We start from the raw sequence: 24,802 nt of genomic DNA on the forward strand, positions 1-24,802 counted from the left end.
AACTGTAGGCATGAATCTGCAAACCCCTCAATTCACCGTCTTTTATGTGGGGAGCCCAGGTAATCAATACAAATGTGGGGGTTCTGGTTTGTTTTGCTCTTTGGACACAGGGTCTTCAATTGTTGTGATGATCTTAGTAGGTATGGTCCCGATAGACTCGTGTGTTTGAATCCTTGGCCCATAGGGAATGGCACTATTAGGAGGTGTGGTCTTGTTGGAGGAAGTGTGTCACTGTGGGAATGAGCTTTGAGGTCTCCTATCCTTAAGCTACACCCAGCATGGAACCCAGTCGCTCTTCCTGCTGCCTGTGGATCAAGATGTAGAACCCTCAGCTCCTCCACCACCATGTCTGCCTGGACGCTGTCAGGCTTCCCAGTGTAACGATAATGGACTGAACCCCCGAAACTGTGAGCTAGCCCCAATTAAATGCTTTCCTTTATAAATGTTACTCTTATGGACATTGTCCCTTCACAGCAATGAAACTCTAAGGTAACAGTTACTAGGGAGACTGGGGTCTCCTCTGGGTGGTCTCAGATTCACTGGTAGAGGAGTTTGAGAACAGATTCAACAAAATCAACCCAGGAGCTTCTGAGAGGAGGAGGAAAGAGGTAAGGAAGAAAGGAAGTCATCCCCTGTGTGAGCTGTAACCTAGGGGAAGGTGGGTAGATGAAGTTGTACCTGTCTGAGTCAGGATTTGAAAGGATGGGCAGGCCTAACAGGTGATGCTGCAGCAACTGCACAAGAGCAGGAATTCTGGGAAGGAAAAATGTATCATCTTATGAAGGGATAAATATTCTTGCCATCCCTTTAGCATGGCAAATCCATCTTCCTGAGAGGTTTCTCTAGCTAGGCAATGGGTCAGCCCAAATGGATGTGGGGTCTTCTCCACCCAGGCGAGAGATTTCATTTTCCTCATGAGAAGGAAATAATTTTCTCATTTAATGGTTCTCCAATGCTACGGTAATGATATAACCCAGGCTGACCTTGGACCCCTCATCCTTCTGCCTTTGCCTCCCAAGTTTTGAAATTGGAGATGTGTTCTACCATACTCAGCGAACCGTGAAGTTAGATGTGAGTGGAGGCTGAGCTCCGTGAGCAGTACACACTTATAATCCCAGCACTTGCAAAGCTGAAGCAGGAGGATTGCTATGAGTTCAAGACCCACCCATGCAGGCTACATCATGGATATGCCTGGACTATAGAATAAGAGTGACTCTGAAAGAAAAAAAAAAAAAAAAGACAGGGCTGGAAAGAAGGTTAAACAGTTATGAGTACTGACTGCTTTTTCGGAGGACCAGGGTTCAATTCCCAGCACCAACACAGAAACTTACAACTGTCTGAAAATTCTAATTCCAGGAGATCTGATATTGTTTTCTGACCTCAATGGGCACCAGACATGCATGTGGTATGCAGAAGGAAATACTCAAATACCACATATGGAGTAGGTGAGACTAGAAGAGGAGGGAGGAGAGGAGAGGGGAGGGAGGGAGGGGAAGGGGAGGGGAGCTGAAAGGAAGGGAAGGAAGGGGAGGGGAGGGGATGGGGAGTGTGGGGAGCCAAGCCTGCTTACATACCCTCTGTCTCAGGAACGTTTCAGATTTTTATAAGATATTTGGCCCAGAAAAAAATCCTTGTTCAAGCCTTTTCCTACTGGAACTTCATTAGTGAAATACTTAGGGTTTACAAGATATTCAAGAGGTAGTTACAAAGGGAGAAAAGGTCCTACAGTGCCTGTCTAGAGCTCCTTTAGTCTGTGATTCTGTCTCCATCATCGTGCCAGACCCAGTGTACCCCAGTTCCCTGAGAGGGGTCAGGGCGGGGTCTGCCCGCCTCTAGGGCCACTGGTGAAATACCATTACTCCCATCAACTTTTCACTGACTCTGGGGGGAGGTGTGAGTCCAAAGAGGCTCTCGCTTCTGGCGCCAAGTGCCTGTCTGCATGCATGTGTGGACTCGACCTGCTCTGGGGACAAGGACAGGTGGGGAGTTTGACTGGGATGGTATACTTGTAAAATGGTAATGCAGTGTCCTAATGTGAGCTCGGGGAGGGCAGAAACCTCCCATGGAGTGGAAGAGCAAAAGCTCGCTTGTTCTTGATTTTCAGTACCAATACAGACCGTGAAAGCAGGGCCTTGAGATCCTTCTGACTTTTGGGTTTTAAGCAGGAGGTGTCAGAAAAGTTATCACAGGATAACTGGCTTGTGGTGTCCAGAGACACTAAGCCGCCATGGATTTGGGATGTATATTTCTGTTATTTTGTCTTTTTTTTTTTTTCCCCAGAGCTGGGGACCGAACCCAGGGCCTTGCGCTTGCTAGGCAAGCACTCTACCACTGAGCTAAATCCCCAACCCCGGGATGTATATTTCTGGAACCTGCCTTGGGAACTCTGGGTAGAGAGCTTGACTGATTGATACATTTTGGGCTAAGGTCCAAATAATTTGATAAATTGCTTATTGGTATTGGAATTGATAAAAGGTATTGAATTTGCTTTATGAATTACCCCGCTAAAGGCCATATGGTTGGTTGACACCGGCTGGCGAGGGTTTGTGGTTATTTTTTATATTTTCCACAACAGGAAGCTCAGATTCTCTTAACGTGGGCTCCACAGGAATTTTGGGTTAATTTCCTTATAGTACAGAGTACAAAGGCCTCTCAGGCTCATTGTTAAACACTATTATTTAGCTTGCTTCACTTTTTAAAATTGTTTAATCTTCAATATGGGTGTGACTTTGAGTTTTATGGTTCTATTATTACTCTGGGAGAGAGTGCAAGAGACAAGCTTCTGGTTACAGACTAAGGGAACACAGTATTCTGGGAGAAAGGTTTTGTTTTTGTGTTTTGTTTTTTTTTAAAAAAAAAAAAAAAAGGTGTGATTAGGCTCTGGAAACCTCAGAATCATACTGACCAGACTTGAGAGAGGAAAACCACCTGAAAAACTAGATTCAAGAGAATCAAACAAAAAGATATCCCTATTCTAAACTTTTGTCTTGAGAATTATATCTTGCAGAATGTACCTACTTAGATTCCTAGTCTCAAGGACTTTCAGCTGGGTCCAGTAAGGAGGCACCCGGCTACAGCATTTGCTTCATTCTTCCTACCTCCTACCCCCCAAGGATATCTCAATGCCCATGTACAGCTTGAAAAAATTATAGAGGAGTCGTTGCCCCAATTCCCTGTATTTTTTGGGGGGGGGTGCACTGAAAGTGGTATTTTAAGGTTGTTTTTATGAGGAATTTAGAAATGGTTGTAATTTAACAAGGAGGAATTAGTTAGATCGTGTTGTACGGTCATAATCTCATTAGCATAAACTAAGCTAAAATCATATCTTTACTTTGGTATAGAATTTATTGGCTAGAAAAGTTTAAAAGTACAAGGTTTAGAGCCAGTCCTTCCGTTGGTGCCATTACAAACTTAAGAGCTTTTATTAGACAGCAGATTGACTCGCTGGCATCCAAACCTCTACAAATTCATTATCAGAGACTTGATTTGGCTGACAGAGGCCTGACCGAGCCCTAGGACGATCTGCGTCCTTTAGGAGCAGCATAAACTCAGATTTATGCTCGCCTTTATTGGCGTGGGTACCTGCAAGGGGTGTGAGATGAGGTACTGCAAGGGGAGGACCCTACTGTCCTGAGTCCCCTGATTGCATACAGGTTGGTGTTAGTCTCTCCCTTGGTCGGATTTCACAGATAACACTTCTGTGGAGATCACCAAGACAAAAATTCCTCTCCTCCCAAGAAAGACACCAATGCTGCACAAAGTGCTGAGAGGATCAGGTCAACGCTTCCCCCCTTCTGGTTAATCCCCATCCTCACAGTGCAATCCTCCCTGGCTGCTTATCGGCCTCATAAAGAGTTAAAAAGGGAGGAGATGCCTGGAGCCAAGCCCACTTACACACCTTGTCTCAGGAATGTTTCAGGAATGTCAAGCCCACTTACACACTCTGGGACACCCAGCCAGTTGTCTGTTCTTATCACTTTTCCGTCTCCAGCCATCTGTTCTTATCAGTCTATACCTGCAACTTACGCTTTAGGGCTATAGGGAGGGTGATGACGGTAGAGAAGTTGGTCCTGAGTCCTGGGTAACCTTCCCGCCTGCTTGTCTTTATAAGCCGCTGTTTTTTAATTAAAGTTTGAGAGCTTGATCAGAACATAGACTTGCTCTCCTTCTTTGCGCCTCCTGTCCCCCATTCTTTCCCCCACTCCCAGGTCTCCTCTGAAACCCCGCAGGTCCGGGTAGGGAAGGAGAGGGGAAGGAGAGGGGAAGGAGAGGGGAAGGAGAGGGGAAGGAGAGGGGAAGGAGAGGGGAAGGAGAGGGGAAGGAGAGGGGAAGGAGAGGGGAAGGAGAGGGGAAGGAGAGGGGAAGGAGAGGGGAAGGAGAGGGGAAGGAGAGGGGAAGGAGAGGGGAAGGAGAGGGGAAGGAGAGGGGAAGGAGAGGGGAAGGAGAGGGGAAGGAGAGGGGAAGGAGAGGGGAAGGAGAGGGGAAGGAGAGGGGAGAGAAAGGGGAGAGAAAGGGGAGAGAAAGGGGAGAGAAAGGGGAGAGAAAGGGGAGAGAAAGGGGAGAGAGAGGGGAGGGGAAGAAAAGGCTGGACCAGGTGTGATTGGCACACAGCTTTAACCCTAGTACCTGGTAGAAGAGTCAGATGGACCTCTGAGTCCCAAACCAGCCAGGGTACTGTAGTGAAAAGCTGTCTCTGAAAAAGGCAGAGGAGGATGTAACTCAGCCAGCCGAGTTATTCCCTAGCATGCATGAAGACCTGGGTTCGATCCCCAAGACCCCACAACCTGATGATGACAGTTATGAAGCTGAAGAAAAGGGATCAGAACTCTAAGGTCATCTTTGCTACATCATGAGTTCTAGGCCAGCTTGAGCTGCCTTTTGTCTCTAAACAGAAAGACGCTGTGATTGGGAAACTCAGCCTGTAGACGTGTCATTGACGCAGGTTGCTCTAAGGATTCCCAGTGGGCGCAGCAGAGCCTGTTGAAAGCTTTGTCTTCCCTCCCAGCCCCTGATGTCGTGAAGAACTCCTTTCTTCAGCTTCCCTTGCTGAAGAACCCCACCCCTACCTTTCAATATCACCTCAAGGAAGCCAAAGCCCCGCACTGCTCGGCCTGCGAAGTAGCACTAATAGGAACAAAGGAAAGGAAGGTACGAGGGATGAGTTCCAACTTCCTCTGCCACTAACCAAAGCAGAACTGCCTTCCCCAAGTGCAGCCGCACTGTATGCCTGATGCCTGCACGGGGATAGCCGGGAAAGCCCCGGGGCCTAGCTGTTCTCCAAATGGCAACATGTCAATGGGATGCTTCCTTCACCCAAAGATTCCCTCGTAGTACTTCCTGTTCAGCCTGGCTAAAATGAAAGAAGTTATCCCAAAGTAAAAATGTGTGCGTGCATGTGTATGTCTGTGCATCCATGTATGTCTGTGTGTGTCTGTGTGTGTATCTGGATGTGTCTGTGTATGTGTATACCTGTAGGGAGCCATATTGGATTTGGGCCTAGCCGCTTTTTGACTGCATGGCTCAAAGTGGCTAGGTGACTCTGGGCTGTTTGGCCACAGATATTTACCCCTAAGATGGCTGCCATAAGTCTTAAGATTGTTGGACAGAGGCCTCTCCCATGAATTTACGGCACAAGAAGATAACATTCAAGGGATGCCTCAGCTCGAGTAGATACCAGTTATCTCCTGAGTCAACACCCGGTGTCTCCACTGCCTGACCTCATCGTCTACCGCCTGACCTCTTTACCTCCAGCTATCACTGCCTATATCCTCATCTCCCCCTCCTCTGTGTTTCACAAAGGACACTCCCCCTATCTGAAAGCCTTAAAAGCTGTAACGTTCATCCCAATAAATGAGACCTTGACAACAGAATCTTGCTTGGTCTCCTCTTCACCCCCATTTTGCCCACAGGTAGAAAGCCTCTTCGGGACCCTAAATAACTGGGTCCCCGCTGGCGGGGACATATACCTGTGTGCATGTCTGTGTGTAATTATGTAACTGATCATTCACGGTCATTAGCCTTAAAAGAAAATTTTAAATTAGAATGTGTTGGACATGGTGCTTGACTCTAGCTCCCATAGTTAAACAAACCGGGTAAGAAAACAACTTTGGGAAGGAAGGATTTATTGGGCTTACACATCCTGATCACAGCCCATCACTGAAGGAAGTCAAGATGAGCATTCAAGCAGGAACTGAAGCAGAGGCCATGGAAGGTTGCTGCTTACTGGGCTTGCCCCATGTGGCTTGCTCAGCCTGCTTTCTTATAGAACCCAGGACCACTCATGCAGGACTAGCACTGCCCATAGTGAGCTGGGCCCTTCCACATCAATCAGCAGTCAGAACAGTGCCTCACAGGCTGGCCTGCAGGATAGTCTAAAGGGGATATTTTCTCTGTCGAGGCTCCCTCATCTAAGAAGACTGCAGCTTTCGTCAAGCTGACAGAAATCTAGCCAGGACAAGGGTGCACACCATAATCTCAGGGCTCAGGAAGTAAAAGCAGAAGGATCAGTTGAACAGCAAATGTGAGGCCAGTCTCATGAGAGACATGAGACACTATCTCAGAAAACAAAAGCAAACAACAAAACCCTCTACAATCCTGCTACCTCTGCCTTAGAAGTCTGGTCTTCATCTTAAGAGTAACAGAAAGAAAGTCTTGGGGGTTTAGAAGATGAGTGAACATCTCCGTCTCTGTTCTATTGATGGGAGAAGATATCATAACCAAGGCAGCTCTTTATATAAAAATTTTAAAATAAAATAAAGCCCTTGATTGGGGCTGACTTACAGTTTCAGGGGTTATTACATTATTTGAAAGATCCCCGAAGAGAGACCCTTTCTAAAGTCGCGGGAAATCGCAGACCCCAGACACAGAGAGACCATTTTGGATGTAATAAGCAAAGGCGAGGTTTATTACGGAGATCTATTACGGGGATCTCCGGGTCGACACGTATCCTGTGCAGGAGACAGAGGTGTCGACCCCGAAGCTCAAAAGTCAGGGGTTTATATAGGGAAGGCTAGGGGGTTTGGCACGGTTACACACAATTGGCTAATTTCTGGCGCGGCTATAAGTGATTGGCTCATTTAAACATGGCAGTGAGATTACAGCACAGCAGGAGAGTATGTATTGACTGGAGCGTACAGGATTTTAGAAGCTAAGCGAGTATCAGGGTTTGAAGGACGTCTGGTTAAGGTGTGACTCTGAGTAAGCTGGGGGAGGTGCCCTTCTGCCAGATGGTTTGGGTCAGTCCTGATAACTCGGGCTGGTTCCTGCATTCCTTTTCTTTATCTTTATGGTCTGTTGGTCCTAGCGGCAGGGCGGGGCTGCCTGGACTTGCTTTTCACAGTGTTTAGCCCTGAGTTTGTGAATTTTGAAACTTACTCTTTTAACTTCATATTTTTAAACCTTAAATCTGTATAATTTTCCTTTCATTTTGTTGTGGCGGGGAACACAGCAGCATGGGGGCAGACATGGTGCTGGAGAAGGAGCTCAAGAGTTTTTCATCTGAATCTTAAGTGAAGAGAGGAAGAGAAAAGGAGGAGGGAAGATGAAAGTGGGGAAGAGAGACTGGCTTGGTAGCCCCTTTTGAAAAATCAAAGCCGCTCTTCCTTGCTGCTGGAGACAGCACTCCGCCAGGGGTCAGAGTGACGCATCCTAAGATGGCTGGACGTGAACTTGCTCTAAAAACCATTGATTGGATAGCTTTTGTGAAGATCATACCCCAAGACCAGACGACGGTTGCAAACTCTCTAATGTCTGGAATGAGACCCTCCACACCAGGTTGGGTAATCTGAGAAGCCACCAGCAATTGACTGGGCTTACCACAAGGCCAGTGTGGCCAAGGCTGGCTTGGCGGATGATTGTGAAAAGCAGTTTAATGCCCCGAAGATCCCTGTGCCTGAGGATAAACACACAGCCCTGGTGGATGAGGAGAAGGATGTGAACAACTGTGCTGAGTTTCTGTCTGGATCTCAGGCCAGGATCCAGAAGAATGAGAAGCAGCTCGAGAAAATGAAGAACATAATTCCCTCTGACCAGATGATCACTGATGAGATCTTCCCAGAAACTAAGCTAGACAAGAAGAAGATGGCCCCACTAGCCCATCAAGAGAGAACCTATGAAGCAGGTCAGGAAGAGGCCCTGGCCAACATAAAATAAAACATTTGCATAGGAAGAAGAAAAATCAAAGCCTGCCTCCAAGTGACACATTTCCTCCAACAAGGTCACACCTACTAGGCCACATGTCCTAATCTTTCTCAAATAGTGCCAGTCCCTGATGACAAAGCATTCAAATATATGAATCTGTGGGAGCCATTCTTATTCAAACCACCACAGTTGACTAATCAGATTTTCATTTTAAGAGACAATTTGAGGAGCCGGAAAGATGGTTCAGCAGTTAAGAGCCCTTGATGCTCTTTAAGAGGACTTGAGTCCAAGTCCTAGCACCCACATGGCAGCTCAAAACTGTCTAACTCCAGTTCCAGCTGATCCAACACCCTCACATAGACATACATGCAAGAAAAACACCAATGCATAGAAAATTAAAAATAATTTTAAAAAAGATAAATTTGAGCCAAATGTAGGAGCACATGTCTGTAATCCTACCACTCTGAAGAGCAGGCCAGGCTAATATCTGAGTTCAAGGCCAATCCAGTCTACACAGCAATTTCCAGGCCACCCAGAACCATATCGTAAAACCCTGTCTTACATATAGATAGATAGATAGATAGATAGATAGATAGATAGATAGACAGACATACATACATACATACATACATAGGTAGATACATAGATACATAGGTAGATGATGGATGGATGGATAGTAGATGGATGAATTAGATGGATGGATAGACAGACAAGGTAGGAGCTATATTTTAGAATTCTTAACTGGAGAAAACACAAAATATTATCTTGGAAATGCCTCCTCATGCACGAAGGCACACATATACACAATTTTAAATAAAAATAAATATTTTTTTAAAAACAAAGAAGGAGGAGAAAAGGAATAAGAAGAGGGCAGGGAGAGAAAGGGGAAGAGAATGGGAGAGAGATGGTATTCTAGATGTTCTTAAAGGAGTGTTTCTTAATTTGTTTAAATGAGGTAATGGGCCGAAAATATTTCTAGATCAAGTCATAATGATTCATAATGTGTTAATAAACATGCATGTCATTTATAAAAGACATATTAGAGAAATTGCAGCTCAGTTCCTGAAAGGAAGGTACACTGCCCAGGATTGTCCCAGAAGGTACAGAAAAGCCCACATTTCCACCTCGGCCTCAAACAGGGCTGAGCCCCTGCTGCCTCCCGGAGCATTTGCTGGTAGCTTCCCATGCTATCCTAGAACTTTGTCCCCTCAGCCACAGGGACACCTGGGCAGCACATCCCCATGCTGATGTTTCCAACAGTAGCATTCTCATCTATTTCTTTCTTGGGTCCCTTTATTTCAAAAAGTATTCCTATAAGCAAAATATTGAATGAGGTATCTTATTTCACATCCACGAGACAGAGACAGAAAGACAGTGGAAAGACAGAGAGAGAAGGGGGGTCAGTTTGAGGCCAACCTAGTTACAGGTCCTGTCTCACAAAGGAGGGGAAGGAAAAGAGGATCAAGGAAGGTAGAGGGAAGAGGATAGAGAGGGGAAGAGGGAGGAAGGGAAGAGCAGAAGTAGGTGGTAGAGGATTTTTTTGAGGCACTGGAGAGGGGAAAGGAGAGAATTAATGGTGAAAATGTATGACCCACGTTCTATCCCCCACTGTCCCTTGCACCAGTCTCCATTCTGAAGCTGTAGGACTGGACACCAGATAACTCTGATAACATCATTGTCACATGGGTGGCCAGCTCTGATGGAGATTTTCTGCACTCCAAACACAGTCGGTTCTGTTTCCCCCAAATCTGCAGCAATAAATAACTTTACTCCCCCAAAGGCTGTACCACTGGTCGCTGACACTAAGCGTACGTTAGAATGAAAGGAACCAGGATTATGAAGTTAGATTGAAAGGAAAATTATACAGATTTAAGGTTTAAAAATATGAAGTTAAAAGAGTATGTTTCAAAATTCACAACCTCAGGACTAAACACTGTGAAAAGCAAGTCCAGGCAGCCCCGCCCTGCCGCTAGAACTAACAGACCATAAAAGGAAAGGAATGCAGAACAGATCAGGAGTACCGGATCTGACTCACAGGCCACCTGGCAGGAAGAGATAAGCTCCCAGCCCCCGACATTCAGGACGCCCCAAACCTGCCAATGTGTGTAGCTATACCTTATTACCTCATCATGTGAAATAGCCAATCATATGTGAACATGTCTATGTGCCTCGTTTGAATCCACCAATCCCCGTAACTATGCATCTGCTTCTGTACGCCCGCTTCTGCTTCCCCAAACCCTATAAAAGCCCCATGCTGGAGCTGCTGGGTGCACAAGTCCTCCGAAGGGACTGTGTGCCCGCAGGTACCTGTGTTTTCCAATAAACCCTCTTGCTGATTGCATCCGAGTGGCCTCGGCTCGGTCATTGGGCGCTTGGGGTCTCCTCCTGAGGGAAAGGTCCTCTCCGGAGGTCTTTCAAGATTTAGTATTCAGAGTTGGCTCAATCAAATTACACACTCCATGTACTACGAAATCGCAATCATTATCTCAATCTTACATCATGAACTTATAAAAACACTTAATGGCTAAACATAAGAGGTCAGGATGACAGGGTCTCCTTTCTTTCTGTTTCAAGTTTATACCCATCACTACAGTCCCCAAAGATCAGTATCCCTACCCAGATTGTCTATAGACCAACTTCTCACAGGCCCAGTTCCTGACAGTTACTGGCCTGAGCTAGAGTCAAATGAGACACAGTCTTGACAACATGAGGCTTATTCTCTGAGAAAATGGGGATTGGAAAAGATGGGGTGAAGGTGTCACCCAGAATATCAACAACAACGATAAGTGATTCCACCGGTGAAATGAGCCAATTCACCGGTGAATTTATATACACGCAGGTTTCTCTCCAGCAGGATAGCTTACTGGCTCCAAGGAAGGAGACTACAGAAGTCAACATGGGAAGGGTGAGAAAGGAGAGGGGGAAGAGAGAAAGAAAAGAGTGAACGGAGGATGAGAGGAGAGAAAAGGTGAGAGAGAAGAGAGAGCAAAATGTCTGGATTATATAGGGAAGAGTCTCTGGGGGAAGGGCAGCCCAGCTCCTCGGCTAGAAAGTTCTGGGTGGGAAACAGGGTGTGCCAGATAGGACTAAGGGATTCTGGGAGAAGCTGGAAGGCAGGTGGGCTTTGGTATGTGAAATATGCACCTCAGTCCCTTGTCCTGGGGTCAGAAACCAAACAGAACAGAGTTATTAGCAAGAGGCAAGTTAGGTCCCTAGCTGACAGCCCTGTTAGGGGACCAGTCACTAGCTATATTAGTAGGAATGGGGAAGACTTATCACTGAGAGTAATTTGAACTGTTCAGAACTGGCCCATGATGGTTCAGTGAAGAAGAATTTCAGAATGTAGCCTAGAGACTGTTTTTGTGGTATTTTGGGGAAAAAATGTGGCTGCTTCTTGCCATTGCCCAAAGAGTGTGCCTGAGGGTAAGGTGAAGAGATTTAGACTAATTGCTTTGAAAAAGGAAATCTCAAAATGGCCTAGTGTAACCTCTGTTGTGTGGTTGCTAAAGTTCACGCTTAGGAAGAGCATTTTAATGGAAAAAAGGAAGTTGAGAAAGGAAAAGTACAAAACATATGGTTCGAGTATTAAAGGGACACCAGGAAGTGAAATAGAGCCGAATCCTGTGTTCGAGGATATTAAATTGAATGAAGGGAGAAATAACCTTGGGGTGAAAGAATAAAAAATGCAGCCAAGAAGTCAGAACTTTAGAAATGCTATCTCACCCCTAAGAAACCTCAAATTCCAGACCCTGCTCTCTGCCTGTAAGTAGGTAAAAGGTCACATTTCTTGAGCCTGCTCTCCCAGGAACTAGATAAAAGGGCTAAGGATAAGGCCCTTTAGTACATGATCCCGACCTAGTAAAGATAACAGGAAGCGTCTTCCAGGAACTAGCTGAGCGTAAAGGTAGATTACAATCTTAAAAGCAATCTTGAGAGACAGGAAGCTTCTCCTTGTGATTTTTCTCTGGTATTCTTGACATTTTCTAATGACGCCATCCCTACCCCCTTGGGTTGTGGCTTTTTCCTTTAAATATCCCTTCTCTCAGCTACTGGGGGTCAAACTCCTCTGCTCCTGAGTGGGATACGAGTCTTGACCCCAGTGCACTGGTTCCTATTAATAAACCTCATATTATTACAGCAAGAACGGTCTTAGGTGAGTTCTTGGGGGGGTTGCATCATCCCGAGACTTGAGTGAGGGTCTCCCCACTTCGGGAGTCTTTCAGGGGCAAGATTCCACCCAACTAAGTTAGCTCCAAGCAACTTAGTACAAACCTTTATTCCCAGGAGACAAAGACAAGCTGATCTGAGTTCAAGGCCAGCCTAGAACAGAGCAAGTTCTAGGTAAAGAAAAGCTTAAATCCGGGTATAGGAGTACACACCTTTAATCCCAGGAGACAGGCATGCAGATCTCTAAATTCAAGGACAATCTACAGAGCAAGACCCAGGACAGCCAAACTTAGGCAGTGAAGGAGTTGGAAAAGAGGAAGCTAATGATAATATAACAGAACGAGGGGACCGTGTTCCAGCTCCTGCAAGCAGCAGAACATGGCAGCTTTGGCCACTTAACTCTGGACTTAAAGTCCATAATGGAAGGGACTGCTGGGACAATTGATGCTGGCTAGCTGGAGCTAAGAAATTAGTGGTGATTAAAAAGAGACCAGCAGCCCTGAGGTGAAATCTTCTGGGAAGTGTTTTCTGAGAGCACAAAGAAGCTGTGTTCCAGAGATAGCCAAGGTTGTACCTCGTGCTGCAGCTGTACTTGGTAATGTGTAAGAGTCACCCAGGTGGTACTGGTTTTGAAGGCATGAAGGGGCCATGAAGAACAGCTGAGGCTTGGCACTGTGGGAGGCCATGAAAGGCCTCAGTTACAGTTCACAGCCCAGGACTGAAGGGGTCATGCAAAGGAGTTGAGGCTTGACACCATGAAGAGAGCCTTGAGAGGCTATTGGTGAAGCCTAGTTGCAACAGAAAACCCCAGTGTATTGGAGATGCCAGTGAAAGAATAAAGATTTTAAACTAGCCCCCACTGACCCTGCTGAGAGGACAAGTGCACCTCACAGCAAAGAATAACATAACATGTTATGGGAAGGTAGCCTGGCCATAGCTACCACAAACCATCTGGCCTTGATAAGGCCTGACTCAACAGTCCTGAGGAAAACAAGAACTAGGGTCAGCTTGCCCCAGAAGCGGGGCAGCCTAGAGTTGAACTGAACCTAAGTTACAAACCAATGAAATTGCTTTGTGTGACTGTTGCCAACTGCCTATGTAATTTTCCCTATAAATACCTTCCTCTAATTGGGCTCGGGGTCGACTCCTCTGTCTCTTGTGTGAGATATGTTTCATCCCCAGAGCTCTGGTTCCTCTAATATACCTCTTGTTTATTACATCAAGACCGGTTTCTCGTGAGTTCTTGGGGGTTGCGTCATCCCCACCCTTGTGATCTTTCACCAGTACCATGGGATGATCACCAAGAACAGCTGAGGCAGTCGAGTGGATCAACCTGAGTACTACAGGGGACAGAACTGGAGAAGTGAAGCCAGCTCTTTGGAGGATTGTGTGTGGATCCCAGACACTGAAACAAGCTGCTAACAGGGAGTGCAAACAGCTCAGGAGAAAGAAGTTTGTTGCAGTCAACAGAAATGAAAAAGGAGTTGAAGATCTGAAGACCGCTTTGGCATCAGACATGGAGATGGCAGTGTGAAGTTTGCCCAGCTGGTTGCCGGTCTTAATTTGGGGATTACAGTTAAGTGACTGGATGGATCTCAGAAGAGACTTTGAACTTTGGACTTTTAACATTGTTGATACCGCTATAGACTACGGAGACTTTGAAAGTTGGATTGAATGTACTTTATTATGCTAAGTTTAGGTGTGGTCTCCATAGACTCATGTGTTTATACAAGCCCAAGGAGGCCAAGGGGTGGAAGGTGAGAGTTTGCATATGCAGGGCCCAGGGAGTGGCACTATTATAAGGTGTGGCCTTGTTGGAGGAAGTGTTGCTGTGGGTGGGCTTGGAGACTCCTAGCTGCCTGAGGATGCTCAATCTCTTCCTGGCTTCCTTCAGATGAAGATGCAGAACTCTCAGCTCCTCCTGCACCATGCCTGCCTGATGCTGCCACGCTCCTGCCTTGATGATAATGGACTGAACCTCTGAACCTGTAAGCCAGCCCCAAATAAATGTTGTCCTTTATAAGACTTGCATTGGTCATGGTGTCTGTTCACAGCAATAAAACCCTAACCAAGACAATGGCCACAATGGCTGAGCCCTCCCACATCAATCACTAACTAAGAAGTTGCTTTACAGGCCTGCATACAGACTGACCCTATGGAGGCATTTTCTCAGTTGAGGCTCCCTCCTCTCTGATGACTCTGGTTCGTGTTCAGCTGACATAAACTAACCAGGATGGCTGAACTCTTGCCAATTTCATACACAAGCACATCACTGTGAAGCCACAACCTTTTCCTTCTTGTTCATTCCCAAGATGAACACATTAAGAGAAAACCATGGTGGTTTGAATGAAAATGGCTCCCAAGGCTCTTAGGCAGTATTAGGAGGTACGGTTTTGTTGGAGAGGGCGTGGCCTTGTTGGAGAAGTGTATCACTGAGGATGGGCTTTGAGATTTCCTCTGCTCAAGCCAGACCCAGTATCTCTGTCTTCCTGCTGCCCACACACCCCAGTGTAGAACTCTGGGCTCCTCCAGCACTGTGTCACCTGGACACCACTATGCTTCCCACCATGACAGTAATGGACTAAACCTCTGAATCTGTGAGCCAGCCCCAATTCAACGTTTTCCTTTACGAGTTGCTGTGGTCATGGTGTCTCTTCATAGCGATAGAAACTCTTTTCTTTCTTTTTTTTTCTTTTTTTTTTTTTTTCTTTTTTTTCGGAGCTGGGGACCGAACCCAGGGCCTTGCGCTTCCTAGGTAAGCGCTCTACCACTGAGCTAAATCCCCAGCCCCACGATAGAAACTCTTAAGACAAAAACATTTTAACAAACTTGAAAAGTCCTGCAGCCTTACAAATTCACCACTTTAAAGGCTGTCTCTTTTTTAGGAAAAAAAAATCCAGTCTCTTTTAAAATCCAAATTCTTAAAAAAAAAAAAAGAAAGAAAGAAAAAGAAAAATTCTCTTTTTTAGAGAGTTTAAAGTCTCTCAAGTGCGGGCTCTTGTAAAAATCGAAAATAAGTGCTTTGGTACTTCAAGAAAAACCAGGGCACAGTCACAGTCTGAACAAAAAATCAAAACTCCAATAGTATAAATAACTCAGGGTCTAATATCTGAGAGTTACTCACCATCGGGGCTCCTTCCCTTGCTCTGCTCTCTGCAATACACACAGCTTGTGTCTTCTAGTGCCAGCTACTGCTGTTGGTGGTGGTCATGCCATGCATGGTACTGGAATCTCCAAAATGTTGAAGTCGCCTGCTAAAACTGGGCTACACAGGCATTCTTCAAGGTGCCGAGCCTCAACTTCTCTGCATGACCTCGTGCATCCTGGGGCTTTTATTGTTTCTGGGCCGTGCCTTCCTCCTGGCCTCTCCCAGTGCCAAACCTCAGCTGTTCTCCATGACCCCTTTCTGCCTTCAAAACCAGTACCACCTGTGTGGCTTAAACTGCCAAGTTCAGCTGCTATCACACAAGGCAGCACAAACGTGGCCACTTCTAGAACACAGCTTCTGTGTGCTGGCCCTAAGGTAATGCTTCCCAGAAAAATTTCACCTCCATGATGCTGGTCTCTTCTTAATCATGACTGATTCTTCAGCCCTAGCTGACCAGCACCCATTGTCCCAGCAGAGCAAACATTTTACTTTAGTGATTCTGGTCTCTTTATTAATCACAGCTGATTCTTCAGTTCCAGCTGACCAAATACCACAGATTCTTCTTGCAAATGCCCCATCTTACAAGCCTCCATCTTCTGCACTGCTCTCAGCATTCTTATCTTGAAAGCTCCTACAGAGCAGCCCGCTGAGCTCTTAAAACTCGATAGCCTTCCTAACCCAAAGTTCTTCCACAATCATCCCAAAACATGTAGCCAGTCCTGTCACAGCAATGCCCACTCTCCTGGTACCAACATGTCTCAGTTAGGACTACTATTGCGGTAAAACATGACCAAAGGGTTGAAGAGGAAAGGGCTCATTTGTCCCACGCTTCCACATCACTGTTCATCACCAAAGGAAGGCAGGACAGAAACTCAAAACAGGGCAGGTGTAGTAAGCCATATTGGATTTGGGCCTGGAAAGTCATGGGATTGTTGGACAGAGGCCTCTCCCATGTATTTACGGCACAGGAAGAAAAGACCAAGTAGTAAACACCCGGTGTCTCCACTGCATGACCTCTACTGAGCCCGGCTGATGCACGTGGAACCGACACACCTGGACCACACCTGGGTGGTGGTCAATTTACTTCTGCCTTTTGCTTCCGCAGCCTTTATCCTTGAGATTTAGGCTGGTCTTCTCGGATTTCTCCTGAATTAATTCAGGTCTCGGTCTTTTGTTACCGAAGTCACTAGCCAGGGTTTCCCACTGTGCTTCCCAGATATTTTCTACCTGGAGAACTTGGGTATATAAGTGGTGAATAAAGCTACAGGAATCTCTCCTCCTTCCTATCTCTCTCTCTCACTCCTTCTTCCACTCTACCTCTCTTCTGCTCTCTCTCTCTCTCTCTCTCCCTCCCTCTCCTGGCTTGACACGATAACCTGTGTGTGTGTGTGTGTGTGTGTGTGTGTGTGTGTGTGTGTGTGTGTTTCTTTCATCCTGCAGGCTTTCGCCCGATTCTCGGTACCGTGTCAGTGCTGGGGCTGACAGGCAGGAACTTGGAGGCAGAAATTGATGTGGTGGCCATGAAGGGATGCTGCTCTCACTGGCTTGCTCTCCATGGCTTGCCCAGCCTGCTTTCCTATAGAACCCAGGACCACCAGACCTAGGATGGCCCTACCTACAATGGGCTAAGACTTCCCACTTCAATGACTAATTAAGAAAATGCCTTGTGAGCCAAAGGGGCTCAAGACCCCATAAGAACAACAATACCAACCAACCAGAGCTTCCAGGGACTAAACCACTACCCAAAGAGTACACATGGACTGACCCTGGGCTCCAACTTCATTTGTAGCAGTGAATAGCCTTGTTGGAGCACCAGTGGAAGGTGAAGCCCTTGGTCCCACCAAGGTTGGACCCCCAGTGTAGGGGATTGTTGAGGGGGGCGGTAATGGGGGTGGATGGGGAGGGGAGGGGTTAAGGGGCTGATGGACAGGAAACCGGGAAAGGGAATAACATTTGAAATATAAATAAGAAATATTTAATTTAATAAAAATGGAAGAAAAAAGAAAAGAAAATGCCTTGCGGGTATGCCTCTAGTCTGATCTTATGGAGGCGTGTTCTCTAAGGACCCTAGCTTGTATGAAGCAGACATAAAACTAGCCAGGACACTGAAGCAAGATGACGTGACCGAAGGTCACACACTCGTTCCTAGAGTCTAACTGAGCCCAAGGAATCCTAAGCTCATCCCAGCATTCCTTTCCTTTCTCCCCACAAAATCCCGGATGTTGCGGGAGGGAGTGCAACTTTTCTCAAGTCAGAAAACTCGTGTCTAAGGTCACAGCTAGCAGACACACATGTCTCTCCCTGAGTATTTCCCTTGGGCAATGTTTACTACCATTCTCACCGTGAACACCAACCAAAAGGAGGAAAGATGGCCGACATGCACATCTGAGGAAGCTAGCTCGCTTTTGGCTTCAAAAACGATAGGCCAACAGGCAATAAAAAATCACCCGAGAGTGGAGTATGGCCTCAAAATGTAGAAGGTTAGAGAACTGGAAGATGCGGGTTAGGAAAGGGTTAACAAGGAAGGCGAACTGGCTTCTATGAAGTCGAAGGGTCTAGGTCTTTCGGTATCAGTACCAGTAGAGAGTATTTATGTGCATTGCTTCATGTATCGCGCATGACACAGCCTCTCCTCTCATACACTGTGGCTGAACACAGCATTCCTGGACTGTCTGTCAAGTGAAGATTTATTTATTTTAGACATTATTGACACATACAAACACTTCAACAATAGTTGTCCTTACCACGACAGGGACACGGGCTGTACTTGCCAGAAATGCTGACCTTGCCCTGGGCCTGCAGATGTCTAATGGGTAACTAGAAGAAGAGAAAACTTGGCTCCTCTGCCTCCGTTTCGTATCTGCTTCTTCTGCTTTAAACATACATACACATAAAAAAATAATAATGAATGTCTTTAAAGTAAATTAAAAGAAAGCAAGTTTACTTTTGAGTCATAGCTTTGTGTGGTCAGTACAGAACTGAGTGCCCTATTGTTTGGGGTCGCCAACTGTCAGGACCCAAAAACCCCTACGTGAGGCTCCTTCCTGTGAGCTCTCTGTAGCTCCGCCCAGCACTTCTCACCCCGCCCCCTACCCTTCCTCTGCTCCTCCTACCATCAGCCTGCCACTTCCGCCCTGTGCGCTCTTGGTCCTGGGCTCCTCCTTTGGTCCACTTGCTCAAGCGCGCTCTCTCTCTCTCTCTCTCTCTCTCTCTCTCTCTCTCTCTCTCTCTCTCTCTCTTCTTCTCTTCTCTCCTCGCTTCTCTTCTCTTCTCTTCTCTTCTCTTCCCCTCTCGCTTTCCCTTCTCTCTCTCCTCTCATGATCTGGTTCAGTCTGGACTCTTCCAGATGCCTCTGGCTGTTCTCCCTCATATCTGTCCCTCAGATCTACACTAAAGCCCTCCTCTTCAGCCTTGCCTTGACCTAGAGCATGACCTCGGTGACCTAATAATGACCTTTCTCTTAAAGGTTCCGCCATCTTCCAGTACCACCCCCCAGGAACCAAGCTTTTAGAATGCATGCATTTGATGCTCCACTACACAGAAATCCACCCGGGCCTCCCCCTCATGATAAAGGTTCATTTCAACTCTAATCCCAGGGGCAGGGGAGCCCTAGTGGTAGGAGAAAAAGTCCACCAGACATTTAGATCGTTGTCTCGAGTCAGGAGTATGAGAAGAAAGTGGAAAATGCCCATTTTTTTAAAATCTATTCATGGCCCCTCTTATCTATCTGCCTATGAGGGATCTAACTCCTACTCCCTCAGCTGGGGATGTAGTTCAGTTGGCACAGGACCTTGCATAGCAGGCACAAGTCCAGGGTTCCATTCTCAGTGCTGTATAAATAGGGCAGGTGGTATATTCCTGTAAGCCCAGCATTGTCAGGGCATGGGGGTGTAGGCTGGGGTGTCAGAGGTTTAGTTTGGGGCTGGAGAGATGCCTCAGTGGTTAAGGGCACTGACTGCTCTTCCAGAGGTCCTGAGTTCAAACCCCCGCAACCACATGTTGGCTCACAACCATCTGTAATGGGATCTGATGCCCTCTTCTGGTGTGTCTGAGGACTGATACAGTGTACTAATAAATAAATAAATAAATAAATAAATAAATAAATAAATAAATAAATAAATAAATCTTGAGAAGGAGAAGGAGGAGTAGTAGTTGTAGTCATAGTAGTTTAGTTTGACAAATGAGTTTGAGGCCAGGAAAGGCTATGTGAGGACATACCTCAAAAACAGACAAGAAAGTCAGTGTCACCATAGGAGGAAAACAGGTCCAAGGGTTGTCTCCTGAGCAGCGGGAGTGGCCTGGGTTTGTTCGGAGCAAAAAGAGCAAAGGCAAGTTTGCACACTCGGTCTTGCCAGAGTGAGCAGTGGCTACAGCTGGCATCAGGGCAACCTCCTGTTGGTGCTGAGGAAACGCCATTTGCCTTGCATGTTGTCTCTCCATCTGACTCGTCATCCTAGGAAGGAGACACAACTCCGTTCACACGAGAAGATGGTTCCTGCTTCAGTGGGACAATATCCACGTGGGGATGATCGGCCTGCAAAAATCCTGTTCCTGGAAGGTGCAGGGCCACGGATATAGACTTCTAGGGATGTCCCTCCAGGAATTCAGGACATTCCAGAAAAATCTTCAAAAGCCCTTGGATATTGATCTCCGTGCGTTGAACCTTGAAGCAGAGGAGACCGTAGGGCAAACACTACCTCAATGATTAACGTGTAGAGTTGGGCAAGAATCTGTTCCAAAGTTAAAAGCAGAAGAAGCAGATACAAAATGGAGGCAGAGGTGCCAAGTTTTCTCTTCTTCTAGTTACCCATTAGACATCTGCAGGCCCAGGGCAAGGTCAGCATCTCTAGGAAGTACAGCCCGTGTCCCTGTCGTGACCCCAGGAAGGACAACTATGATCGAAATGATTACAGTAGGTGCTGGCGAGGGTGCACAGTCAAATTCTCAAACACTGTGGGAGAGGTCGCTCAGACCTATCTTAGAAAGCACTATGGGGACTCTCAAGAATTAAAAATAGGGTGACCATAGGAACAGCAACCCCACCACTGTCTCCAGAAGAAATGAAACCAGTTGTCAGGACTCACACCCTTGTTCACTGCTCGCTGTTAACGTGACAATAACAGGATAAAATGAGACGTGCAGGTCCCATGAAGTCCTCTTCAGTCGTACAGTGATAAAACTTTTCGGAGAGATGGCTCAGCAGTGACCAGCGCTGGCTGCTCTCCTGGAGGACCTACGCTCAGTTCCTAGCATCCGCTTGGCAGTCGGCAACCATCTGTATCTTCACTTCCTGGAAATCCGGCACCTTCCTCCAACCTCCTCAGGCAAGGGGGAAACATTCACACATAAAATAATGATTTAAAAAGGAGTTTCAGGAGCTGGAGAGATGGCTCAGTGGTTATGAGCACTGGCTGCTCTTCCAGAGGTTCTGAGTTCAACCCCAGCCCCAGCAACCACGTGGTGGCTCGCAACCATCTGTAATGGGGTCCCATACCCTCTGATGCTGTGTCTGAAGACAGCTTCAGTGTACTCATATACATAAAGTAAATAAAAACTTTTTTTTATCAAAAACAGTGAGGTCCAGAACTCAAACAGGGCTGGAACCTGGTGACAGGAGCTGATGCAGAGGCCATGGAGGGGTGCTGCTTACTGGCCTGCTCAACCTGCTCTCTTATAGAACCCAGGACCATCAGCCTAGGGAGGGCACCACCCACAACAGGCTGGGTCCTCCCCCATTTATCACTAATTAAGAAAATCACAGGCTTGCTTATAGCCAGAGCTTATGAAGGCATTTTCTCAATCAGGATCTCCTCCTCTCTGATGACTCTAGCTTGAGTAGAGCGAACCTAAAGCCAGAAAATTCCTTTCAAGAATAGCTCCTGGGACTTGTGCCCACGAGGTCCCTTCTCTTGAAGGTTCGATTTCCTCCCATGCTGGGGCCCGAACCTCCAACACCTGGGCATTTAGGGGATACTCTCTATCCAGACTACAGCACTATGAGGTAACAGTTCTTTCCCATTGCTGTGCTCAATGACTGTGAGGATTCGAATGTATGGTGTCCTCCACAGACGTGCGTTTGAACAGTTGGTCCCCAGCTGCTTAGCGGTAGTGCTTGGAGGAGTTATAAAACCTTTTGATTGGAGGCCACCAGGGGCAGCCCTTCATCCATACCCGCCCCCCCCCCCCATTCTGGCCTTGGGAGTCTGCTTCTCGTTTGACCAAGATATAAACCAGCTGCCTCACGGTCTCATGGGTAGAGCCATCCAGAATCCATACCTTCTTCACCATATGGGCTTCATCCCGTAGATCTGCAAACCAAGATAAGCCCTTCTTCCCTTCAGGTACTTCTTCTGGGCCCTTTTTCTCAGCGGGCCTTAGGGATATTGAACAGACGGGTCAGTATAAAAGGTGACCGCAGAGGGGACCCCCTCTAGCCATGTGAATAATCGGGTACTTGTGTCAGTTACCTTTCTGTTGTTGTGATAAAAGTCTCATGACCAACAGCAAGTTAAGGAAGGAAGTGTAATTTTGGCTTCAGTCCCAAGGGGATAAAGTCCATGTGGCAAAGGAGGCATGACAGAGGCATGACATTTCATCCACACATCCAGGAGACAGGGAGACGGAGCAGGGAGTAGAGAGAGGCTATAAACCCTCAAAGCCCACCCCCAGTGGCACCTCCCCCAGCGAGGTCCAAATCCTAAAGGTTCCATAACTGTCCCCAACGGCACCAGCAGCTAGGGAGCACATGTTCAGATACAGGAGCTTATGGGGCATTTCTCATTCAAATGGGGCTGTCTCCACATTTGGCTCTGGCTCCTAATGACATGAATAGGAAGTAATTACCACGTTTCTAGAGAACAAGCTGTTTGGGTAATGGCCTTAGATGGACAGAGCCAGCATCCTCACAGGAATGGCGCTAATGGGGGAGATGCTCCAGGTCGGATCCTTCCTCTCCCTTTGATCTTGCCCTAATGCTTTCCATTGCTCTGATCTACCTGGACGCTAAGGACACAGGAGGCTTATGGATGTGCCTCCTATAGGCTAGCCTATGCTACAAGGGTAGAGAAGGGGGAACACAAGTCCTGAAGGACAAAATGAAGGCAGTCCACCCAGTTCACACTCTGACGGTTCCAGAAGGTGGCTGGAACCGTGACAAATAGCCAAGAATTTAATAGGGGAAATAGGAAAAAGAGTGACCACGCTTTTCCAAAACAAAAAGAGTGAAATTTCTCACTCTTCAGGAAGAACTTGATTCTTCCCTGCATGGTGCAGTGCGCAGCACCATCCAGAAGATGGCAGCATTGGCAAGCCAGCCACCACTTAAGAACTCCAACCTACAAAAATATTTTTCACAATTATCATCGATAGACAATAAGCTTCCTGAACAGAATGACTTTGAGAGGTTTCGCTTGTTTTATTATCTTTTAACTCCATATGTGCTTCTCTGGCTGTGCGCAGGTAGGCATACGTGAGCACAGGCGCCTGCAGACACTGAAGACCTTGGAGCCTCTGGAGGTGGAGCTCAGAAGGCTGCGAGTTGCCGGACTTGGGAGCTGGGAACTGAATCTGGGTCCTCTGGAAGAGCAACGAGTCCTCTTCAGCACTGAGCTATCTCTCCAGCCGCCAGAATACATTTTAAGTCGTGGATGGTCCTAAGTAACTCGATGAAGTACTGAGCTCACTGTTGAGTAATTATACAGCTCTGTGTGTTTTAAAGCATGCACATGTCCTGTGCTGCCTGATGATATCATCAGAGGCAAATGATACGTACTCTATAAATACTGTGATATTAAACGGCTATATGTTATAAAGCTATAAAGTCTTCCACTGTAGATATGGACAAGTAATCTATAAACTGCATTCGAACACTGAAGCAACGTGTGCCGGCAAACACTTGAAATCCCAGTAACGGGAAAGGGGAGGCAGGAATGTCAGGAGCTCATTTCCAGCCTTAGTCACATGAGTTTGAAGCCAGCCTGGGCTCCATGATAACCAGTGTAATAAGAGGAACACCAGGTTGGAGAACTAGAAACAACCGTGCACAAACCGCATATAAAACATGATGTTTTGGGAACTGGGGGGATAACTCAGAAGAAAGCTTGCCCCGCAGGCAGGAGGACCTGAGTTAGACTCAGAACCCACATCAAAGAGCTGAGTGTGTCGGTGCTTGCTTATGAGGCCAGCAATAATGAGGACAGGCAGATCTAGGGGCCAGCCCTGCACACAGAGGTGCATACGCACATGCACACACCCACTGTAGATGCAGTAAATCAAATCTGGCCGTCACAGACATCACATCAGCTATGGAAAAAGAAAATATCGATTGGCTTTTAAATGTCATTTTTACTTTTTTTTTTTTACAGTGCATGTATGCACGTGTGCATTTGAGGTCAGAGGACAACCTGCAGGTTCTCTCCTTCCACTGTGTAGAATCCTGGAATACAACTCAGGCTGGCAGGGTTAGCAGCAAACACCTTACCTGCTGAGCCATCTTGCTAACCCTTAAATGTCATTTTTAAAAACTGTTTTACTAATATTCAAAATTGAGACATTTTAAAATCATGTATGGTTACTGTCTGTTGTATTTTATAAAAATACATATAGAGAGAAGGAGTGTGTTTGGTGGATGTGTCGTCAGGTGTGGAGGAAGGGGGTGCCTCTGCGGGCCCATGCCCAGGCATACCTTCCCCTGAGGGACCAGCCATCATGGAATGGTATAATATAGAATATAGTTTATTCAGGGAATGGGGAGGAGAGTTGAAGGGGTGGTAGAGACAGAGAAAGGGAGAGGAGGGAGGGAGGATGGGAGGGAGGGAGAGAGAGAGAGAGAGAGAGAGAGAGAGAGAGAGAGAGAGAGAGAGAGAGAGAAGAGCTGTAGAGGCCAGCCATAGAGAGGAGGGAGGGAGAGAAGGGGAGTGGGAGCAAGAGGAGAGAGCAGGAGAGAGAGGAGGGGGGCAAGCAGCCCCTTTTATAGTGAGTCAGGCACACTTGGCTGTTGCCAGGTAACTGTGGGGCGGAGCCTAGATGAAAAGCCAACACTGCCAGCACTCTAGGCCAGCTTTAGCTAAGGACACAGGATAGCACTTAAAATGGGAACACCAAACCATGACATTGTGAAGGCCTGATCCCTCAGTCTAACTTGGAGACAAGTAATATATTAGAATATGGTTGAATATGCAGCCAAGAAGGTACCGTGCTGTGTTCCTGCAGCCAAGCTTGCCTCCTCCACGGAGTCACAGAGGGCTGAGTGGAGGCCATGTTTGTGGAGCTGGCCACAGTGAAAACATCACCCTGTGAAGAAGAAAAACAGATGGGCTATAGAGACGGCTCAGCAAATAAATGGAGGAT

The 24,802-nt window shown here is 46.8% G+C and overlaps 1 protein-coding gene and 2 long non-coding RNA genes across 10 annotated transcripts; 2 read left to right on the forward strand and 1 right to left on the reverse strand.

The window, feature by feature from the left end:
* The first annotated feature begins 10 nt into the window (after positions 1–10).
* On the forward strand, positions 11–8,300 carry LOC134486894 (ATP synthase subunit d, mitochondrial-like). The gene is made up of 3 exons (XM_063287015.1): positions 11–59; positions 5,006–5,148; positions 7,792–8,300. The coding sequence occupies exons 1-3, from the start codon at positions 11–13 to the stop codon at positions 8,149–8,151; spliced, it is 552 nt and encodes a 183-aa protein (XP_063143085.1). The 3' UTR covers positions 8,152–8,300.
* A 9,823-nt stretch (positions 8,301–18,123) lies between these two features.
* On the reverse strand, positions 18,124–22,161 carry LOC102546865 (uncharacterized). Of its 5 annotated transcripts, XR_005504016.2 has the most exons (5): positions 21,922–22,157; positions 21,731–21,827; positions 20,539–20,770; positions 19,673–20,117; positions 18,124–18,323 (listed from the first exon to the last, which is right to left on the reverse strand). It is a non-coding gene; the product is annotated as an uncharacterized LOC102546865 (long non-coding RNA). The 5 variants fall into 5 exon arrangements; XR_010066289.1 differs by having other exon boundaries at positions 18,124–18,326; positions 19,673–20,773; positions 21,922–22,161; XR_010066288.1 differs by having other exon boundaries at positions 18,124–18,326; positions 19,673–19,907; positions 21,731–22,155.
* LOC103692246 (uncharacterized) lies at positions 21,633–24,198 on the forward strand. 4 transcript variants are annotated; one of them, XR_005504019.2, is made up of 3 exons: positions 22,147–22,391; positions 22,913–23,137; positions 23,818–24,198. It is a non-coding gene; the product is annotated as an uncharacterized LOC103692246 (long non-coding RNA). The 4 variants fall into 4 exon arrangements; XR_005504018.2 differs by having other exon boundaries at positions 22,148–22,391; positions 22,913–23,142; XR_005504020.2 differs by lacking the exons at positions 22,147–22,391; positions 23,818–24,198 and adding an exon at positions 21,633–21,795 and having other exon boundaries at positions 22,913–23,273.
* Positions 24,199–24,802: the final 604 nt, after the last annotated feature.

Source organism: Rattus norvegicus, chromosome 4, assembly GCF_036323735.1.
Source record: "Rattus norvegicus strain BN/NHsdMcwi chromosome 4, GRCr8, whole genome shotgun sequence".
NCBI lineage: Eukaryota > Metazoa > Chordata > Mammalia > Rodentia > Muridae > Rattus > Rattus norvegicus.

What these genes read in the sequence shown, in the direction of transcription:
- LOC134486894 (XM_063287015.1), top strand. Translation starts at nt 11, where the DNA reads ATGAATCTGCAAACCCCTCAATTCACCGTCTTTTATGTGGGGAGCCCA. An exon ending in CTTTTATGTGGGGAGCCCAG is followed by an intron (nt 60 to 5,005) that starts GTAATCAATACA and finishes CTTCCCTCCCAG; the next exon opens with CCCCTGATGTCGTGAAGAAC. An exon ending in TAGGAACAAAGGAAAGGAAG is followed by an intron (nt 5,149 to 7,791) that starts GTACGAGGGATG and finishes TAATCTGAGAAG; the next exon opens with CCACCAGCAATTGACTGGGC.